A 20882-nucleotide genomic window follows, 5' to 3' on the forward strand; every position below is an offset into this window, starting at 1 on the left:
AATTACAAGAAAGGAGATTCCGGCTAAACATTCAGAAAAACTTTCTGACAGTAGGAGCTGTTCGGCAGTGGAACAGACTCCCATGAGAGGTGATGGACTCTGCTTCCTTGGATGTTTTTAAACAGAGGTTGGGTGGCCATCTGTCATGGAGATTCCTGTATTGCAGGGGGTTGGACTAGATGACCCTTGGGTTTCTTCCAACTCTAAGATTCTATGATTCTAAGTTAGTGGTACTTAGTTCCCATTGAAATCAATGGGAAAAGTTTGAAGTCAAACTAGTCGTCCATTGATTTCAGCAGAAACTCAGTAACTCGATGCAACTCTGTATAAAAATGTTTCAAGAAAGACAGAGTATTTCTTCAGATACATCCATTAGACAATACAGGATGATAATTTTTTATGGGTCCAAAGAGATGACAGTCAATTTTATTTATCGGCTTCATAGTCTGAGAGCTAGACTGCTTTGAGAACATGTTTAGACCATGTCTAAACAGTGCCTTTGAACTTGGGGCAGAGCCGAATTGAATCCATTGTAGTTCATTATGGACCATCCATGCTGAACATTTTTGAAATCAATACAGGTAGTTGCCCCAGCACATGATACAACCATGCTCAAAGCAGCAGGTCTATTTCCAGCCCATCTCCACTATGCATTTAAAGCAACATCATACCACATACATAGTCATGATTTCCCCCAAAGGATTCTGGGAACTGTAGTTTGTTAAGGGTGCTGTGAGTTGTTAGGAGACCCCTATGTTAGAATTCCTGCTCCATGACTGCAGTCATGGGACTTTTGTCTAACACGTGACGGTATATGTTTTGATTCCACAGAGTGGGAAGTGACAGAGACAGGATGTTTGTGTTGCTGTGTTCCGTGAAGTGGGACTATTGTCCTTTGTTTTTTTCTCTTTGCTGTCTGATGCTAGAGAGAGAGGGAGCCATGTTGCAGTGCTCCGTGTGTGTTTATATGCAAATAAAGTAGATTAGCCAAAATGCTGAGTTGCTGAGGTCTGCCACGCGAACTGCGCAAACTCAGTGGATCCCTAAGTGTGCCGGTGTCGGTTAGCATTGGTCGCTGTGATGTTCGGGCTGAAGAAAACTTTTGAAGCTCCTGAACGATTGACCAGGAGGGAGGGAACATGCCAGTCGGGCATGTTTCTCTACCAGGGTCCTACTCAAGTGTAGGCTGAGCTCCTGACACCCTATCCCTCCTCATACACCTAAAATTCCCAGTGTTCTGTGAAACTGAAGCTCTGTGAGGAGAATAGGAATATCCTAACAAACTCTCACACTCCCCATAATTCTTAGGGGGAAGCCAAGTCTATTAAAGTGGTTTAGTGCATAAAGGGCTTGGAACACTGACTGAATATTGAGATGCTTGAGGAATAGGGTCAATTCAAGACAATTTGTTGCCTTATTTATTTATTTATTGTATTCTGTTGCCTGAGCTGAAGAATGATAGTGCCTTCCACATAACGAAGCCAACTGAACTGGAAACTGAATCTTCAGTATGACAAGATAGCATCTCCCACTGTACCTGAGGGCAGCCAATCAGCTGAAAGGGCTCAGGAAGGCTGCACAACACACAAAACATCTGTCCTCCAACATAAAGAAACAGCCCATTCATACTCTGCCTAATAAGTAAGGTGTTCAGGAATTCACTCTCCGCCAATTCAGACTTGCACAAATTCAGACATGAACTCAGTGCACCTCTCCTGGACTAACGTATAGATCAGAACGCGTACATTCAGATTTCTTCTTTCTCTAAATTTTACAGGACAGTTCTCAGCTCAACGTATCAAAATACAGTTAAAAATAATTTTGCAAGGAGAAATGCATAATTAAATATGTGCAGGGTTTGTTTGCTTTCCCCCCTAAGGTGCAGATTAATTCAGAAACGGGAAAGAATTGATTCATGGATGAAAACATGCAAAAGCAACACAGGCCTATTGGGGAATGCTATGCAAGTTGCCCTCAGTTCTACAGAAGAAAGGTGGGATGTTAAGTACAAGAAAAAACTTTGGAAAGTACAAGGGGGAGGGAGAAAGATCAGAACTGACAGTACCAGACAGGGCTATACTTGGGACATTAACATTTGCAGTTTCAATCAGACACCACATGAAAAGTTTCCTGTGGGGAGGTTGCATTAAAAGGACTATTTCAAGAAGACATTTGATTTAATGTGGCAGCATCTGCAAGCTGTGAGCTAATGGACAGAAAACCCATTTTCCTGACAAGTAACATTTTTAAAAGGAGGGAAACCCACCTTTTAGAGCAGTAATTACTGTTTTTGGTTTTAATGGAAATCATGTTTTCTAGTGTATCCAGGGGGGCAATCTAGATTCATCTACTAGAATAAGCATTCGCTAAAATGCACGTTCTTCGCTGTGTCACTTCACGACGCCAGCATAGATGGATGCAGCAAATTATTCCCTGCACAAATCTGTATTAACAAATGGTTAGCGTTGCAAGACAAATGTGAAGAAGCCGAGCAAACTATGGATGAAAGTCTGTTTGGTACGGTAAGCTCAGCGTTATCTTGCTTTCAGCATCACCACACTCCTGAAACACAACTTGTGTAACCCATCAAGCTGAACTTTACTCAACCAGCCATTTATAGTGCCTTGCCAAGGGCTTGACATTTACACCTCCACTGTTATTTTCAGTTCTGGGCAACAGCAAAAATAAAAAATAAAAATGTAACAGGCCTACACAACTTTTTATCAAGCATCTGTTAGGACATCATGGGTGGCTTGTGGACTGCTTGATGGATCACAAGTTGTGTAGGCCTGATATAACAAGGGCAGAGTGGAGACATATCGTGGTGGGGGCTGATCTGTTTGGGGGTGAGACAAAAGTACACAAAATAGCTCACCAGAGAAGCATCAAAGGGGCAGCGCTAATGTAAGGAAGCATTGAGAACATTTTCATCCACAGCCTTGCATTTGTACCAGTGGTGGATAAAAACAGAGACGCAAATACAGTCCTGCACCCCACCACACAAGGTGACTCCCATATTAGGGATGGGAGAGGAATTCGATTCAGAATTTTAACGAAACCTACATAATTCGCACATTCCGAAACAAACATAGAGCCAACCCAAGCTACACTTTAAAATCCACACTTTTCTGAATTTTGTAGCGCAGCTTCCCAACTAAATAATGTGTAAAGGGTAAAGGTAAAGGGACCCCTGACCATTAGGTCCAGTCGTGGACGACTCTGGGGTTGCGGCGCTCATCTCGCTTTATTGGCCGAGGGAGCTGGCATACAACTTCCGGGTCATGTGGCCAGCATGACAAAGCCGCTTCTGGCGAACCAGAGCAGTGCACGGAAACGCCGTTTACCTTCCCACCGGAGCGGTACCTATTTATCTACTTGCACTTTGACGTGCTTTCGAACTGCTAGGTTGGCAGGATAAATAATGTGTACAACAATGCAAATATTGGCGAAACTGGCATACAAAAATGCCTAATATTAGGGGGAGCTGCTTGCAAAATGTGTATATCAGGCAAAATTGCCTTAAAAGTGTCTATCAGGAAAATAATAATGTTGATTGTTCATGAGGAGTTAAAAATAAATAAATCACGAACTGATGTTGAAATGTGGAGAGCTGAACTTAAGGGTGGAGAAATGAGAAACCGAGAGAAACTTAATTTCTTCCACCACTAGCTGTCCCCACCTCACTTCCGCCTCAACCCCACCAACACACATCACATCAAGGTTCCAAAATAATGCCTTAAGGGCATGTTCTCCTTGGGGCAGTCTTCTCCTGGGGACTGAGGCCACTTGCCCTTGCCTCTTTGACTACCTCTCCCTGCCCCAATGTCCCCTAAATGTACCCCAGTGGCAAAGGTGGGTGTTCCCAGTCCCCAGAGAGGGCCTTTTCCTGCTGAGGACTGGAACCACAAGTCCCAGAATCCCCAAATGGGAAACTGACATTCCGCGCCCACTCTATGTTACTTAGGAAGCATCAGTTTCCCACTAGGGATTCTGGGACTTGTAGTCCTAGTTCCCAGTGGGAAAAGATTGAGGACATTGACCCAAGGTAGAAGCAGCAATAGATCAATCAATCAATCTTTATTACGGTCCAGAGACCCAACAAATCATTACAAATCAATACACAATTCATACAGCCTAGCTCCAGGTTAATCAAGCATTTTGTTTAGAATATAGGGCTCATTTGTTCTTGCAACCACCGATAAAAACTTTGCCACTGCTAACGTTCTAGCTTTTGTCCGGTCTTCCAGTAGGAACCTGACATAGTGAGCCTCTCATTTTCCTGGGAAAGGTACCAGCAAGGGTAGTATCAGTTCAGCCCTGGCCAAGCAGCAATAGAAGCACGAGCATCTAGTAGTCTCCTTTCAAACCTATCCCTATCCATGATTAGGAGTCGGCTGGAATCAGCCACAAGCCTTCAAAATCTAACACTATCCAGTATACTACATTGGCTGTGTGATACAGGGTTTCTGCAACTGTGGCATATCTGAGCTTATTTTCATATCGTACCTCAAATGCAATCATTTCTTTGGTAGTAAGCGTAAAGCTTTTTCTTGAGTGTTGTGCATTATCCCCCGACAGCAGTTCAATAACTTGCTTTGCAGCTGACAGATAAAGTGAGCAGCCCAAGCAGCTTCACGGTGTAACAAATTAACCTGCACCTATTGCTGTCCGGCAAGAAAACACTGAAAGGATACAGCATCACCATCAAATCCCGTCCCCACAATTTTTCCCCCTGGCTGTCCCATGATGATATTATAAAGTAGTTGTGTTCTGTGTTATAAATCAAGCACTGCTGGGAGTTATTTATTTCTTTTCCAATACTGTATATTTCTTATCAATAAAAAAATTGGTGTGGCGCAAGCAAATTTTTATTCTAAAATTGCGGCCCGGGGGGGGGGGAGTGTGAGAACCACTGCATTATGGTCTGAGAGATGCAAATCAAGTCATTTCATTTAGGAGTTTGCAATATCAAAATATTCAAGAATCTCTTTTGCATGAACTCTCCACAGCTTTTTAAAAAATTCACAGCAGTTAATGTTTTGCAAGAAAATGTCAACCCCAACTGGGTGGTATTCAACTGAGTTTTACTCAGAGGAGACCCACCCTGGGACCTTAGGGCAAAGGGTGGGTGATAAATAAATAATCGCAGAGAGAAGAAATGCCATGGTGCCTCTGCAGCAGCACAACCGGACTCCTTTATCTGCCCCAGTTGCAACAAAACATGTCTCTCCCACATGGCCACAGCAGGCGCTGCAACCTTCCAACACTTAGACCTCACCACCAAAGGTGCATTCCTACATTGTATCCCAAGGAAGATGGATGCCAACCTGTGACTGAGTTCAGTAAAGGAATTTCCATAGGTCTACAACTTAATTGAATACAACCCATGATATTAAGTATTTTATACCTTTATCCACCCTCATCTTATAAATCCAACAGCATTTATAATAGGGACAATTTTTAAAAAGTAACCTGCTAATTTTAAATCTGGAGTATTTGCTTGAGAATTCCACGCATCATTTTCCTTAGCTCCAAGACACTGCCTTGGTCTGCAATCCTACCCCTTTTTACCTGGGAAAAAGCCTCACTGTTCAGTGGGACTTATTTGTGATTAGAAGTGGTTAGGATTGCAGCTGTGATCCACAACTCATACCCCATGTATTTTTAAAAGGGAAATTGCAGCCACATTTCTAGACACTTCAAGATGTTTGTGTCATACCAGCTAGCACAAATATACATATTTTTAAGGGGAGGAGGTACGATTGTTTAAGAGGCAACAGCAGACATTTATGAATGTTTGTAAGACATATGGTAGATGCCAGAGCCACTCTTTCTTGCTATTGGCAAATTTTGCTGTGAAATTTGTTTCCATAATTAATGTGTTTTGAAGTGAGTGACCTTATGTAACAACAGAATAAGCCTTAATTATTGTCGGTGATTAATCCATTCTGTTGGTTTTATTTTTAATCCCGTTATCCTAAAATTAATTTCCAATTTAAAGGTCATTTTACACGTTGGTGATATCGCATATGGCAATGCTGAGCCTCTCTTTCTTGTGAGAAATAAGAGTATCTGATTATCAAAGACACAGAGTCACTATCCATTGCCCTATATGACAGGCTGGGGGATTCTGTGCATTTCTGTATCCCCAGTCCAGCCTAGTATTCTCACCAGATGCCTATGGAAAGCCGGCAAGCAGGACCTGAGTCACTTTCCCTCACTGAGAGAAGCCAAGGCGGTTCCCTCACTGCGAGAAGCCAAGTTACAGGGAACCAGGCAGAGGGCCTTCTCGGTAGTGGCACCTGCCCTGTGGAACACCCTCCCACCGGATGTCAAAGAGAAAAATAACTACCAAACTTTTAGAAGACATCTGAAGGCAGCCCTGTTTAGGGAAGCTTTTAATGTTTACTAGGTTATTGTATTTTAGTGTTTTGTTGGAAGCCGCCCAGAGTGGCTGGGCAGGGTATAAATAATAAATTATTATTATTATTATTATTATTATTATTCCCCTCTGGTGGTGGTTTCCAACAACTGGTATTCAGAAGCATACTGCCTCTGACAAAGAACATAACCATCAAGGTAGACAGCCTTGATAGCAGCCTCATCCTTCATGAACTTGTCTAACCCTCTTTTGAAGCCATCCAAGTGCCATCACTGCCTCCCTGGGAGGGGATTATGTAAGACTGGAGATGATACAGGACTTGGTCCCAATGTTGCTTCATTGGAACGTGGTCTTAGTCTTGCGGAAAGAGGTGTTAGTGCAATGCCAGGGATAAGCAGTATACACAGACTGCAGTGGCGGCTATATAATCCACATGGGTATGTCAAATTATTATTATTATTATTATTATTATTATTATTATTATTATTATTATTATTATTATTATTATTATTTTATTTATAGCCCGTCCATCTGGTGGCTCCCAACAGAATATTAAAAACACGATAAAACATCAAACATTAAAAACTTCCCTGAACAGGGCTGCCTTCAGGTATCTTCTAAAAGTCAGATAAAGTCATACCTCATGTTACGTTTGCTTCATGATACGTTTTTTCAGGTTGCGTCCCACGGCAACCGGGAAGTACCGGAAAGGGTTACTTCTGGGTTTTGCTGCTCGCGCATGCGCAGACGTGCAAAATGACGTCACGCGCATGCACAGAAGCGGTGAATCACAACCCGCGCATGCAGATGTGCCACTGTGGGTTGTGTTCTGCTCATGTTGCGAATGGGCCTCCGGAACGGATCCCGTTCGCAACCAGAGGTACCACTATAGTTGTTTCTTTCCTTGACATCTGATGGGAGGGCGTTCCACAGGGCAGGCGCCACTACCAAGAAGGCCCTCTGCCTGGTTCCCTGTAACCCTAGCCGTGAGGGAACCGACAGAAGGCCCTCAGAGCTGGACCTCAGTGTCTGGGCAGAACGATGGGGGTGGAGACACTCCTTCAGGCATACTGGGCCGAGGCCGTTTAGGGTTTTAAAGGTCAGCACCAACACTTTTAATTCTGCTCGGAAACGTACTGGGAGTCTAGCAGGGAGGAGGCAGTGAAGAGCAGAAGCTAAATGCCTGATAGTGGTGAAGGCAAGCTCTGTTGGGGCAGGGTGGCGTTGAAGTTACAGAGCTAGATTTCCAGAGCTGGAGAGTGGGCACAGCGAAAGCTTTGATCTCTGGAGATGAACTAGCCCACCCTAAGCCAAGGTCAAGGCTGGCAGATCTTTAGCTGTCCCAAGGACAGTAGAGATGCTAAATATACTCTGCTTTTTCAGAAGGGGAGTTTTTGCACATTCCCATTGAATGTAATAGAATATCAAACTTCCAAGTGACTTCAATAGGATTATATGATCCTAGCTTCATAACACTTGGGTCAAGATCTCAATGCCCTGTGAGTTAAGCAGGAAATAGTTCCCTTTTGAAGTCAGTCTCGGGAACTAAGAATATAAGCAATATTAACTTTTTAAGGTGTTGAATGCCCTCCTTCTGGGAAACTCGCTGCAACAAAAGGGGGGGGGGAAGGCTCCCGTTTACAGACGTTCTTACCAAATAGGGACCCATGCTATGAATGCAAATGGATAGCATGGATACCTTGATTTGCCTAGTTACCAATCCAGCACCCAGGATTCCTCATGCAGCTCCTGTTACTGGATTGGGATTTTTTCTTAATGTGCACATTTCTAAATATGCATCCTAAAATATACATTTTAACACATTTGGGTGAATGTTTTTGAGCAAAGAATTGTATTGTGAAATCTGGAGAAGCGCAAAATCTGAAGGATAAGTATGTTCTGATCTGTGTATTAATCTAGGAGGTGTGAATTAAATGTGCAGACCAAATGAAATTCTTCTCCATTCTTGGTCATGCATACAGTATTTTTATCATTGGGAACATTGGGGAAATAATGCAGCTTCTTGCATTGCAACCCTATTCATTTCTACTTGGAAATAAATCCCACTGAGCACAATGGGCTATCAAATAAGTGTGCATGGAATATAAAATCTCTAAAAGGAATTGCACTCTTGATTCTTCCTCTCACCATCATTCCTTACATAACCCAAATAAGTTGGTCTATAGGAGGAACAATTGAAGCAAAATAAAGCACTTAAGTCCTCCCTGATTTCAGCTTAAGTCTCATTTGAAATCAATGAGTTACAGAAATGCTTTAGTGAGACAGTTTGCAGAAATCTTTATTTTTCCTCTACCAAGATGTATATAAGTTAGAAGTGGGGATTTTTTAAAAACATAAAACCTGTTTTTCCACCAAGCAGCAGATTCCTTTTGTCATATTATAAGCTGCTTTCTAACCCTGATGGGTTCAAAAGGAAGGGGAGAAAGGGGCTGATGCTCGCCCAAAAACTAAGCAGAGCATATTGGTGCCTGTAAGCCCTTAGCATCCCCAGGCTCCCCAAAGGGCCTTGCTGGATTGCAGCCTAGAGAACTGATTAATAGTTTTCAGCAGCAATGGGTAGTTCAGCAGGATATCAAGTCAACTGCACACACATAAAGCCTCCAATATATGTTTAATTGGACACCTACCTCAAACCACTGCCCATGCGACTGCATTTTCAGGATGACACAAGGATCTGGCTTGGAGAGGGCATCTCTGTCTGATATGCTTTTGCATGCGACTCTCAGTTCCACCTTCGTCAGACATGGGCTACTAAAGATCCCCAGAGTATTGGCCGCTGATTCATAGATGTTGCTCATTTTCTGCATTCTCTGTGGAAAAAGAGGGAAAGGTTCAATGGTAAAACCACTTTTAAACAGGAACACTGTATTCTTGTATCCGTAGGGAGATTGCTCCAAGAATCTTCAGTTCTCAAATGAGGGACAATTTCTAACCAATAAACCAAGCATGTTTGCTCGGTACAGTCTTTGGTTACAAAACCAAATGGCACTCAGGGCCCGAACATGATAAATCAATGAAATCAGAGCCGTCTTTCTCATTGGTGTTAGTGGTCCGTTGCGCCAGGGCGCCGGCCTCTCAGGGGCGCCCTAGCAAGTGGGGGAGCTGCGCGGCTTTGCCGGCAACCTCCCCTTTCCCTGCATGCCCTCCAGCTGCACCCTGCCAACTATATGGCTGGCGGGCATGCAGCTTCCTTCTCAAGCCTCCGCAGAAGGAGCGTGATCCCTGCAGAAGCTTAGGATAGAAGCTGCGTGGAGCTTTCCTCCCAAGCCTCTGCATCAGCTAAAGACGGCCATGTTCCCGGTCGTTGTCTTCCTCCTGCTTCCTGGCAAAAGGCAGAGTGCAGTCTTCCTGGGCTGCTTTCTCGGGCGCTCCAACATCGGAGAGCATGTCCGCCAGCACGTTTTCCTGCTTGATCGTCACCACCACGCGGTGGGGGAGGCAGAGGACATTTTCCACCGCCCCCTCCCTTGTTTTGGAGTTGCCGGGGGGGCGCTGGAGGGATCTTTGCAGTACGGCGCAGGACATGCTTAAGACGGCCCTGAATGAAATTATCATTTATGCTCCTACTACTCTGATGTACACACAGATCTCACTACCTGAACACAATGTGTTTTCAGGAAATCATTTGTTAGGTGAATGTTTGCATAACAAGTTGATGATATCCATTGATTCCTATGGGAAATTTTAAGGTTGCTTATTTGTTTAGAGGACACACAGGTCCAGCTGTTTGGATATCTAAATCTGTGGTGTGTATAGCGAGGTTTGAGTACTAATTGCTCATGTCTGTTGCCGGGGCGAGGAGACAGGAATATTGGAGTGGGAGAGGTAGTGTGGTGGAGTGGAGTAGCTGGAATTTTGAGAAGGGCAATGACAGGCCTAGACAGCATCTTGAGAAGTAGAGACGTCACCTTGCCAACAAAGGTCCGTATAGTTAAAGCCATGGTTTTCCCAGTAGTGATGTATGGAAGTGAGAGCTGGACCATAAAGAAGGCTGATCGCCGAAGAATTGATGCTTTTGAATTATGGTGCTGCAGAAGACTCTTGAGAGTCCCATGGACTGCAAGAAGATCAAACGCATCCATTCTTAAGGAAATCAGCCCTGAGTGCTCACTGGAAGGACAGATCGTGAAGCTGAGGCTCCAGTACTTTGGCCACCTCATGAGAAGAGAAGACTCCCTGGAGAAGACACTGATGCTGGGAAAGATGGAGGGCACAAGGAGAAGGGGGCGACAGAGGACGAGATGGTTGGATAGTGTTTTCGAGGTTACCAGCATGAGTTTGACCAAACTGCGGGAGGTAGTGGAGGACAGAGGTGCCTGGCGTGCTCTGGTTCATGGGGTCACGAAGAGTCGGACACGACTAAACGACTAAACAACAACAACAAGTCCCAGTTGCAATACTGACAGTGACTTTCATGCTTCATATCCGTCACACATGCAATAAAACTGGTCACTTACAGAATGCAGAAGGACAATGATATTTTGAAGTGATGTTGGTATATTTGGTTGGTATAGAAATAGCAGCGGCAAAAAGCACAGTGTTGTGAAGGATGAGCTGGAACAGAAATCTTCCATTCAAATATCAGCTTATCCATGAGTGCAGCAGGTGGCCTTAGATAAACTACTGGCATTTTCCCTTACGTCACCATTCATAATAACTTAAGGGCATAAGAGGATCCTTCCTGGGTTCCTATCTAGTCCAGCATTCTCTTTCCCACAGTGGCCAACCAGATGTGCAGGGAGAGGCCAGGAGCCAAGCGATGAGCACAAGACTTGTGCTGCACAGCAACTGGTATTCAGAGGCATGCTGCCTTTGATCCTGGACAAGTAGCCATCACAAATAGCCAGAGATTCTCCATGGCGGTTGTAATGATTGCTGGAATCATGCTTGTGAAAGTGTGCTGAACAAAACTTGTTCTCCAACAAAGACTGGTCATCTCCCAGCCAAATCTGGGGAGCTGTTTGTTCTTTCCAGGGCTCTCGTGGCAGCAATGCATCCTCTGTGCATGGGCGCCGGCTTTATTGCAACGTGCCTCTTCTTGGGGATAGGTGGGCTGTTATTCTTTGGCTGTTGAATCTCCACGTTTTAAAAAACCTCTCACCAGAATGTATGCAGCTGCACATTCACAGGTTGCTATTGCATTGGATTTTAAATAAGCATCCTTGGCGTTATTATGAATTTATGGCAGGGCTGCAGAAACTCAGCCATAGCTCCCAGGTCACACCCCACACTGACTTGGTTCTGCACTCTTGTCTAGTGATTTCACTTGGCTGGAATGTGCCCTTGTATTTCACAAATACTAGAATCAGAATTTTTCTTTTAATTTTTAAAATAAGCTTTATCTTCCTTTCCCCCTTTTTTCTTCTCTTATCTACTTTGCTTTTGTTTATTGCTTTGTTTTGTTCTTCAATGTCCTCTACTGTGGGTTAATGAGGGTACTCACATAAAGGTGATGGATGGTTGCTGAAGGACCCTGTGTAAGAGGCATAGAAGGTAAGACCTCCCAGGGTGGGAGAAGAAAGAGAAGCTCCTAGCTGGGAGCTGGGAGCTGGGAGGGCCCATCCCCTTCTGTGTGAGACAAGGCTTAAGATCTACCTTTGAGAGAGGGCTTTGAAGTTTGCTTGCCTGGATGGAGGATGGAGAGTTTCTCTCCATATCCACTATTCCCACAGCCTCCACTGCCATGCGGCCCCCAGAAAGTTACCCAAGAGGGAATGTTGCCCTTGGCCAGAAAAAGCTTCAACAACCCTGGTTTATGGGTTGGCCGTTAACTGGTGGGGATTGTCTTGCTAAAGTACCAGTATGTCAAGGCAAAGGCATCAGGGAGTGTTGAATTTTGAAACTTGCTAGGGGATAGATGTCCACAGCTTCAGAGTTACAAAATTATTGGAAAGTTTTGTGTCCTTTCCATCTCAAGTGAGCAAGGGGGTGGGGTGGGGGGTGTGAGGGTGAGGAGAGTATCATCACCCCATTCTGCTACATTCTAGGTTATTTAAAACATTGCACTTGTTCCACCTTTCCAAACAGATTAGATGGGGTGTTAACATTTGCATCATTCCAATCTCACAAGACTCTTGAAATGTACTGCAATAGGGCTGGTAATGATTACACCTAAAAACAAACCAACCTGGATGACTTCAGTATCAGGAGAGGTGGAGGGAAATCTCTCCAAGGAACAGAACCTGATTGCCTCATTCCGCTGGGATATAATAAATATCTTTTCTCCTCCTTGATATAATGCTATACACTTAACCTACTCCTTCTATATGTAGCATCCAAGGACAGAGTGAGGCTTGTGGTTCTTCCTCTATGATTCCCATGACCCAGTCACTTTATTCCTACATTACTGAAATGGAGTAAGAAGTGGCAGGAGGACCAAATAGCCCTTTGCTACTGGCCCTTAAGTGTAATCACTAATTTGCAATATTCCAGTAAAGTTCGAATGCATCGAAGTTGGGAGGATACGAAAAGTACAGTGGTACCTCGGGTTAAGAACTTAATTCGCTCCAGAGGTCTGTTCTTAACCTGAAACTGTTCTTAACCTGAGGTGCCACTTTAGCTAATGGGGCCTCCCACTGCCGCCGTGCTATTTTTGTTCTCACCCTGAAGCAAAGTTCTTAACCCGAGGTACTATTTCTGGGTTAGCGGAGTCTGTAACCTGAAGCATCTGTAACCCGATGCATCGCTGTATTTTATAGCACCCTTGATCACACCCAAACCAGACTGCATAAAAGGCAGATAAGTGAAATATTCTGCTGCATCTTAAATGGACAATTATGTACGAGTAGCTGTTATTATAGTTTGCTTTAGTATTTCCCCCTCCAATATTTCACCAGCACATTAGTATTTTATTAGCCACTTCCTTCAGTCCTTCCCTGGCGAGAAGCTAGTATTTCTCAGACGGAGATAGTACAGAAACATGATGGGTTTGAGAAGGAAGTGTCCTCTCTAGGTCACACCGTAATGCATTTTTCATTCACTGCCACGTTGATTTCATTTTCCCTTTCTTTCATCAGGGAAAAAGGTACATCATGTCACCTAGGGACTCCCTTACAGAGTCATTTCTCATTAACCAGTGACACACCTCATGGCAGAAGAGATAGCTGAAAAAGAGACCCACACACAAATAGAAGGTGATTCAAAAAAAGGATTATTATTATTTTTAAAAAAACCTTATGTAAAAGAAAAAAAATCCTTACTGGGGAAGAAGGAAATATGTAATCAACAAGGCTAGGGATTGTTCTTGTTTGTTTGTATCTGAGTATAGATGCCAAAGTACAAAATACAAACTAGTTTCTTTGGCCGGGGGGGGGGGGCACATGAAATTCGAGAAATTAGAATCTACCTGCCTGCCTCATACTTCTCCCTCCTAGACACACTTGATGGAGACACATGACGGATTGAAATTTATTTTATATCTCTCCTGGTATGCCCCACGGAGAGCCTCAAGGTCCATAAATAGCAACACCCTAGAGGTCCCGGGCCCTAAGGAAGTTAGATTAGCTTCAACCAGAGCCAGGGCCTTTTCAACACTGGCTCCGGCCTGGTGGAACGCTCTGTCTCATGAGACCAGGGCCCTGCGGGATCTGATTTCTTTCCTCAGGGCCTGTAAGACAGAGTTGTTCCGCCTGGCCTTTGACTTGGAGCCAATTTGATTCCCTCCCTCTCTTACTTTTTTCTTTTTACTTTCTCCTCCTGTGATGAGGCTGCATTTTAATATTTTATTGTTTCAATATTTTAATGTTGTATTTTAATCTTGTTGTTAAGTTGTATTCATTCAACTTGCTTTTATTATTGCTTGTTAGCCGCCCTGAGCCCGGCCCTGGCTGGGGAGGGTGGGTATAAATTATTTATTATTATTATTATTATTATTATTATTATTATTATTATTATTATTATTATTTGTATCAGCCGCTGCAATTTTTGCACAGAGTACATCAAACTTAAAGTACAACTGAACAGCTACAATTGCCAAATGAAAAACAGTACAAATTAAGACTCAGAGAGCACCATAGTGGCCCTTATTTTAATGGTAGCTGGTAGAAGTGTTGCTGTCGCACATGCTTTCAAATAATGTGATTTACTTTTGAGTATGAAAACCAGAGCAGTGACATTATAGATTTATTGTGGCCTAGAACTGCTGCTTGGAAATTCAGCCACATGCCTTAGGTTAATGGTTTAGCACTGACATAGCCTTTTCAACCACCTTGGTCACTGTACCATGTCTTATTTTATAAGTCCAGCTGGACAAGCAGTATTTGGTATGATTACTGAAGATGCCCAATGGTCCAATTCAGAGCACCTATTGCCTACATGTCTACCATGCCCTGAAGTGTCCTAAGTGTATGACGTTTTCCAGTGACTTATTCACTTATTAAATGTATTTATAATCCACTCTTCAACCAAAGGTCTCCTGGCACAAGTATACACAGTCTAAACCAAAGACTAAACAATAAAACTGAAACATAAAACAAGATATGACATTTGGTTTGCAAATAAAACCAGCAGTATCGACAGATATTCAGATGTCCAATGTACCTCACCACTTCCCAAAAGTCTTTACCTGCCTATGAAATGACACCAATGCTGTGGCGAGATGCACCTTTGAGGGGAGGTCAATCCAAAGGCAAGGGCTACTGCAGAGAAAGTGGACCCTTGCTCCACTCCATGCCTGATTACCAGCAGGGCTTCGAGAATGGATAGTTTTGTTAAGAGAACAGATGGAAGAATATTTGTGAGGAAAGGAAAGTATTGTGAGTTTGATGTAATGAATACCTTCATTCCGGCCGGACTACATATTCATTCTGTGTCCTGTTTGAAAATGTTACTTTGAGACTGCGACATGTTTTGGATAAACGTATGCTGCAATGACTTCAAATCATCAGCCAGAAAGAAAGGCCGCCACATTTTCATGCATAGTAATGACAGAAACCCACTGAAGCAAAAGTCCATCTCAGTGCTCTCAGTGCTCCTTCCCAACGTAATTATAACACAACAATGGCTTGGAAGCAATGTCTTCCTTATGATCCCCAAATAGTTTTCCAGTGTCAATTTGTATGACTTTCCTGTCAACTCATTTTACAGATGGCAAATCACAGAGGTTAAGCAATTTATTCAGAGACCATATCGTCAGAGCCCATGTTGATACTTTTCTGTATATTTAAAGTTCACTTATTCTGAGAGATTCTGTAACAACAAAGTGAGCCTTCAACTAATAATAATAATAATTTAATAAAAATTTATTATTTGTACCCCGCCCATCTGGCTGGGTTTCCTAGAACGAATGAGATTTGAACACAAGCCTGTGTACTGCTTAGCAAGTCAGTTCCCCCCTGTCCACCTTAAGAGAAAAATCCTCTTCCATCAGATTCTTCTCCATCATTTGCCATTACTCCAATAAAGACACAACAGCACAGTAGAATACAGCAAAACAATGTAATACCAACAAAACCTAGCTATAAATCCACATTTGAGCAGACTCACTAACCAAACTGACATGATTTGAGCTGCCTGTGTGACAAAGCAGTTTTCAGATTCCTTTAGCATGCTTTTCACTTTTGCAAGTTCTCTTCATTTCAGAGAGGTATGCATAATAGACATTCAACGCAGGCATTTGTTACATTCTGCCCTGGTAATGTCTGCAGTGGTATAGTAACTGTGAGTAACAGTTCAGCACCATGGCCAGCTCCAATAAATTTACTTGTTAGTCCACCAACTGCTCACAATGGATGTGTTCGTGGAATTTGGAAAATGTAGCAGGGAGCACAGCGCAATATTTAGGAGGGTTCTGAACCCTTTGGCTGCTTTGACGTTCTCCCCACAATACATTGTGGGATTGGAGACTAGAAATAAGCTTGGCACAGAGTTCTGAGGTAAATCGCTCACAGGGATAAAGTGGAAGGTGAGAGAAGCACGAAGCACTCGTTCTCGCATATATCCCTCAAAATATACACTCCTTAATTTCCTTTATTCTGCATCCATAGAGAGGAAGAGGGAGGCCTGTGTTTCTTGGTGTAACGTGAAGTTCTGTCCTCAGTTTAGTTGAGCCCCTTGGTTCTGTTTGTGTTCAGTTCCTCATTATTATTTTTTGAAATTATCTTGAACTCCTGATTTACAGTCTAATTCTATGTATGTTGGCTGAGAAGTAAGTCCCACTAGTTGCAATGGAACTTACTCCTAGGTAAATGTTCATCGCTGATTTTTTGCCCTGTAGGGGAAGAGCTGTAGTCCAGTGGTAGAACATCTGCTTTGCATGTAGAAGGTCCAAGATAGGAGCAGGAGCGAGCCCTTCCTGAAACTTTGAAGAGCCACTGACAGAGTAAACAATACAGAGCTAGATAGCACCGTAGTCTTAGTATCATTCCAGCTTCTATTAAAGTGCTTTCTAAAACAGCACTTAAATACTTCATTCTCTCTCTCTCTCTCTCTCTCTCTCTCACACACACACACACACACAGCATTTTATAACCATTTAACATCACAGTTACCAGCTGACATCCATTAAATGGCAAAGGATCTTCTATCATCTACTATTCAAGACAACCATGTAAGGAGAGCTGAAAATGTATTCTTTATGGACCAGCTCTGATCAATCTCCATGGCAGTAATGCTGCAGCCTATTAAAATTATCTCCATTAATGAGGACAAAGTATAAACTGTCAGCACTAAATGGAATATATATTAACACTTACTATGGAAAAGGCAAGAGGTGAGCAACATCCTTCCAAAGAAAAGGCCAGTGCCATGAAAAATTAATTTATCCTGCTGGTATTTGTGCAACTCAGGCAACAATCAGGGATGATTATTTAAAATGACATCTATGGAAAGAGGGAAAGAGCTCTTCGCAAAACGAGCAACATCAATAAATTCAGAAAGACGACAAGATGAGAAGAACTGGCAATTGCATAATTGTGAATGCTAAGAAGATCTCTTACGGCAGCTAATGCAGTTGGACAGCAGGGTAGAAGGTCTTAGAACAAAGTGCAAACCGTGCATATGGAAATATACATATCGCTAACAATGTTAAAGGACTCATTACCATCTAACCAGCTGTTTGAAATAGAAAGTGATAAGACAGCGCCACAATGGAAAGAAATTAAGACATCTGATGCCAACAGAACTAGGCTTGTTAATCCAGCTCAACTCTCAAGTAAGTAAAGGCAATGGGTCACTGTATTTTGAAGCTGAGCTGAAACTACAGTGCCTATTTCACCTGAGTTTTTGTAGCACCACAAAATATAAAATCAATACGGATGCTGCAAATTTCCTGCATAACCAGCAAAAGACCTGGCTTGATTTGAGACTGTGGTAATCAATATAAAGGTTACTGCTTAATCTGTGGGTCAATACTGATATGCATTTGCCAAGTGGCAACTCACTTGCTAATCTGTTGTATCCTACAAAATAGACAATTTGGATAATACTGCCCAGATCCTGTTGAAGCATTTGTGCCTGAAAAGATGCTCTTCACTGCTCAGCGAGATATTAATCCATTTATTAAGCAATGGGTGGATCCAATTAAGTCATTAATTGATGTCTACTCATGCAATGGAACTTCCTGTTCCTCACCTCCGCATGAATTCATTGCACCAACCCAGGAGAAGATTGGAGAAGGGGCAGATAAAGGAGGAGAACGATGCTGGAAGGCTGATGTGTCAGTATGGGAAAGAGGGAACAGAGAGAAGAACCTCCCCAGATTGTCCTTTCTGGCCAAACCTGTGCTGACCCTCCCTCAGATGCTAGACTTGGGGTTCCTAACCTCATTTCCTACTTCTTCTTTCTTCTTCCTCCTCACCATGGGAGAAGAGCAAGCAGAACTCAAAGGATCTCCACCTTAGTTAGATAAAACTAGGATATTTCCAGTCATGCATGTATTTCCTGTAATAAACGTAGCTTTCTTATTTACCTAAACACAGAGTCTCAGTGTGATGATATTTAGGGTGAAGTATGGAAGTGAGAGCTGGACCATAAAGAAGGCTGATCGCCGAAGAATTGATGCTTTTGAATTATGGTGCTGGAGGAGACATATGGCCTCATGTTTGGGGAGAACAACCTTACAGGGTGAATCTGAACCCTTGGTGGGCTGAATTCAGCTGGCAGTATAGAATTATGGTGCTGGAGGAGACTCTTGAGAGTCCCATGGACTGCAAGAAGATCAAACCTATCCATTCTTAAGCAAATCAGCCCTGAGTGCTCACTGGAAGGACAGATCCTGAAGCTGAGATTCCAATACTCTGGCCACCTCATGAGAAGAGAAGACTCCCTGGAAAAGAACCTGATGTTGGGAAAGATGGAGGGCACAAGGAGAAGGGGACAACAGAGGACAAGATGGTTGGATAGTGTTCTTGAAGCTACCAGCATGAGTTTGACGAAACTGTGGGAGGCAGTGGAAGACAGAAGTGCCTGGCTTGCTCTGGTCCATGGGGTCACGAAGAGTCGGACACGACTAAACGACTAAACAACAACAACATGCTCCTCCAACAATGATACAGTAAACTTCCACTTCTGCTGAGAATTATAACTCCAAATGCCAACAAAGGAGGGGAATCTCCCATTGTGAAAGCAGAATTCATTCCACTTGCACAGCGACTTAGATGAATACAACCCAGGGACTTTCCACAGTGTACATAACCTTGTACAAATAACAGTGACACATATTAATCTGTTTGTGACTAAACTCCACAGGGGAATCATTGTATGGCATCATAGTGCAAAACTGTGGAGTATCTGCAGCCCTGGCTTTGGGTGGGTTGCAGAACTTGGCAGCCAGTGAGAAGCATGCAGTGGGACACTAGTATGAACAACACACTGTGGCAGCTATTGACAATACCAAAGCTAATCAAGATGGTGACAACTACAGCAGCGATGGGGAGCCATGGCCCTCATTATATTGCTGGACTACAGCTCCCATAACATCTAACCACTGGACATGGGGGCTGGAACTGTTGGCATCCGCAGTCCAAGAACATCTCCATCCCTGAGCTAAAGAGCAGATCCACCACTGGTATAAAGTCTACCGAAGGTTGAAATATTCATACAGAGACACATGTTCTAAGCTTCACCCTCTTTGGGGAAGTCTGAGTAGCCTTGAGAAGATCAGTCCTCAGTGAAAGGAGTAAGTGATCTGTTTCGCTGGCATGCATTAAGGCAAAGTTGATAGCTCTCCTGCTACCCCTGAGTTAAAGGTAAAGGTAAAGGTACCCCTGCCCGAACGGGCCAGTCTTGACAGACTCTGGGGTTGTACGCCCATCTCACTTAAGAGGCCAGGGGCCAGCGCTGTCCACAGACACTTCCGGGTCACGTGGCCAGCGTGACAAAGCTGCATCTGGCGAGCCAGCGCAGCACACGGAAATGCCGTTTACCTTCCCGCCAGTAAGCGGTCCCTATTTATCTACTTGCGCCTAGGGGTGCTTTCGAACTGCTAGGTTGGCAGGCGCTGGGACCGAGCAACGGGAGCGCACCCCGCCACGGGGATTCGAACCGCCGACCTTTCGATCGGCAAGCCCTAGGCGCTGAGGCTTTTACCCACAGCGCCACCCGCGTCCCTGAGTTAGTCTTGTTGTAAAGCAGGGATACTCAGAAACTAGTTTCTGGGATGAGTAAGAAGAATCTATTTAGGCAATAAAATGTTTTCAGGGACAAGGGATCCAAGAAGCATGGCTCTTTGGGATTCATCCTCCTCATTTATGGAAGGCTCTACAACAGAGCTTTCCAAACTTTGTGTCACGTGAGTGTGTCGGCTGCAGTGTGTCGGGTGAACACTCCCCACGCTGCTGCCGGGGCTGGAAAATGGTTAGTTTAACCTCCAGTTTGCTATGAATACTGAATTGCTGTGTTGTGAAATGATGCATGTCTAAAAAATGTGTCACCGACATGAAAAGTTTGGAAAGCTCTGCTCTACAAAAAGATTGCGTCAGTGATTATTTCCTAAGATGGTTTAGGGAGAAAGTCTCCTGGTTCTCAATATTCTTTACATCCCACAGTACCTCTTCTGAACCAAAAGTGTCCAATTCTGGACCATGCCAATTAAGGTCTGTGCCTGGGTTCTCCTGAATACAGTATTCCCTTAACCATAGGAGGCTAATGGTGATCTGGCACAGATTACTAGAGATAGGGTGCAGAGTCTTTTCAGTGGTGGCCCTAAAAATTGTATCTCTTTTAATATGAGGAGGCTGCTATGAAACATATATATTTACCTAGGTTTTTAATTCCATTTGAAGATAGCTAATCACTTGGTTATTAATTGTAATATAACATGGCACATATATGTGTAGTTTAGTTGTTTATTTTCTCTCCTCCCCCCCACCTCTCTCACACACACCCTCAGTGTTGAAGTCTCAAAAATAATCCACAGAGCAACTCTACCTGCTAACACAGTAACATTTGGTACTCATATTTCTTGTGCTCTCATTTTGTATTTCTTGACACAAAGCGTTGCAGAATATTGAAAAACACAATATAATTCAACAAAAGGGCATGG

At 43.4% G+C, this 20882-nt stretch overlaps 1 protein-coding gene across 3 annotated transcripts in view; it reads right to left on the bottom strand.

Annotated features, from left to right (window-relative positions):
• CPNE4 (copine 4) overlaps window positions 1-20882 on the bottom strand; it is a 204957-nt gene that overhangs the window by 131065 nt on the left and 53010 nt on the right. For all 3 annotated transcript variants that reach the window (XM_053409655.1, XM_053409656.1, XM_053409654.1), the window contains exon 2: window positions 9031-9213. In XM_053409655.1, the coding sequence (XP_053265630.1) occupies window positions 9031-9210 (180 nt within the window). In that variant the 5' untranslated portion in view covers window positions 9211-9213. The remainder of the gene's footprint in view (window positions 1-9030; window positions 9214-20882) is intronic.

This window comes from Podarcis raffonei, chromosome 12, assembly GCF_027172205.1.
Source record: "Podarcis raffonei isolate rPodRaf1 chromosome 12, rPodRaf1.pri, whole genome shotgun sequence".
Classification (NCBI taxonomy): Eukaryota; Metazoa; Chordata; class Lepidosauria; order Squamata; family Lacertidae; genus Podarcis; species Podarcis raffonei.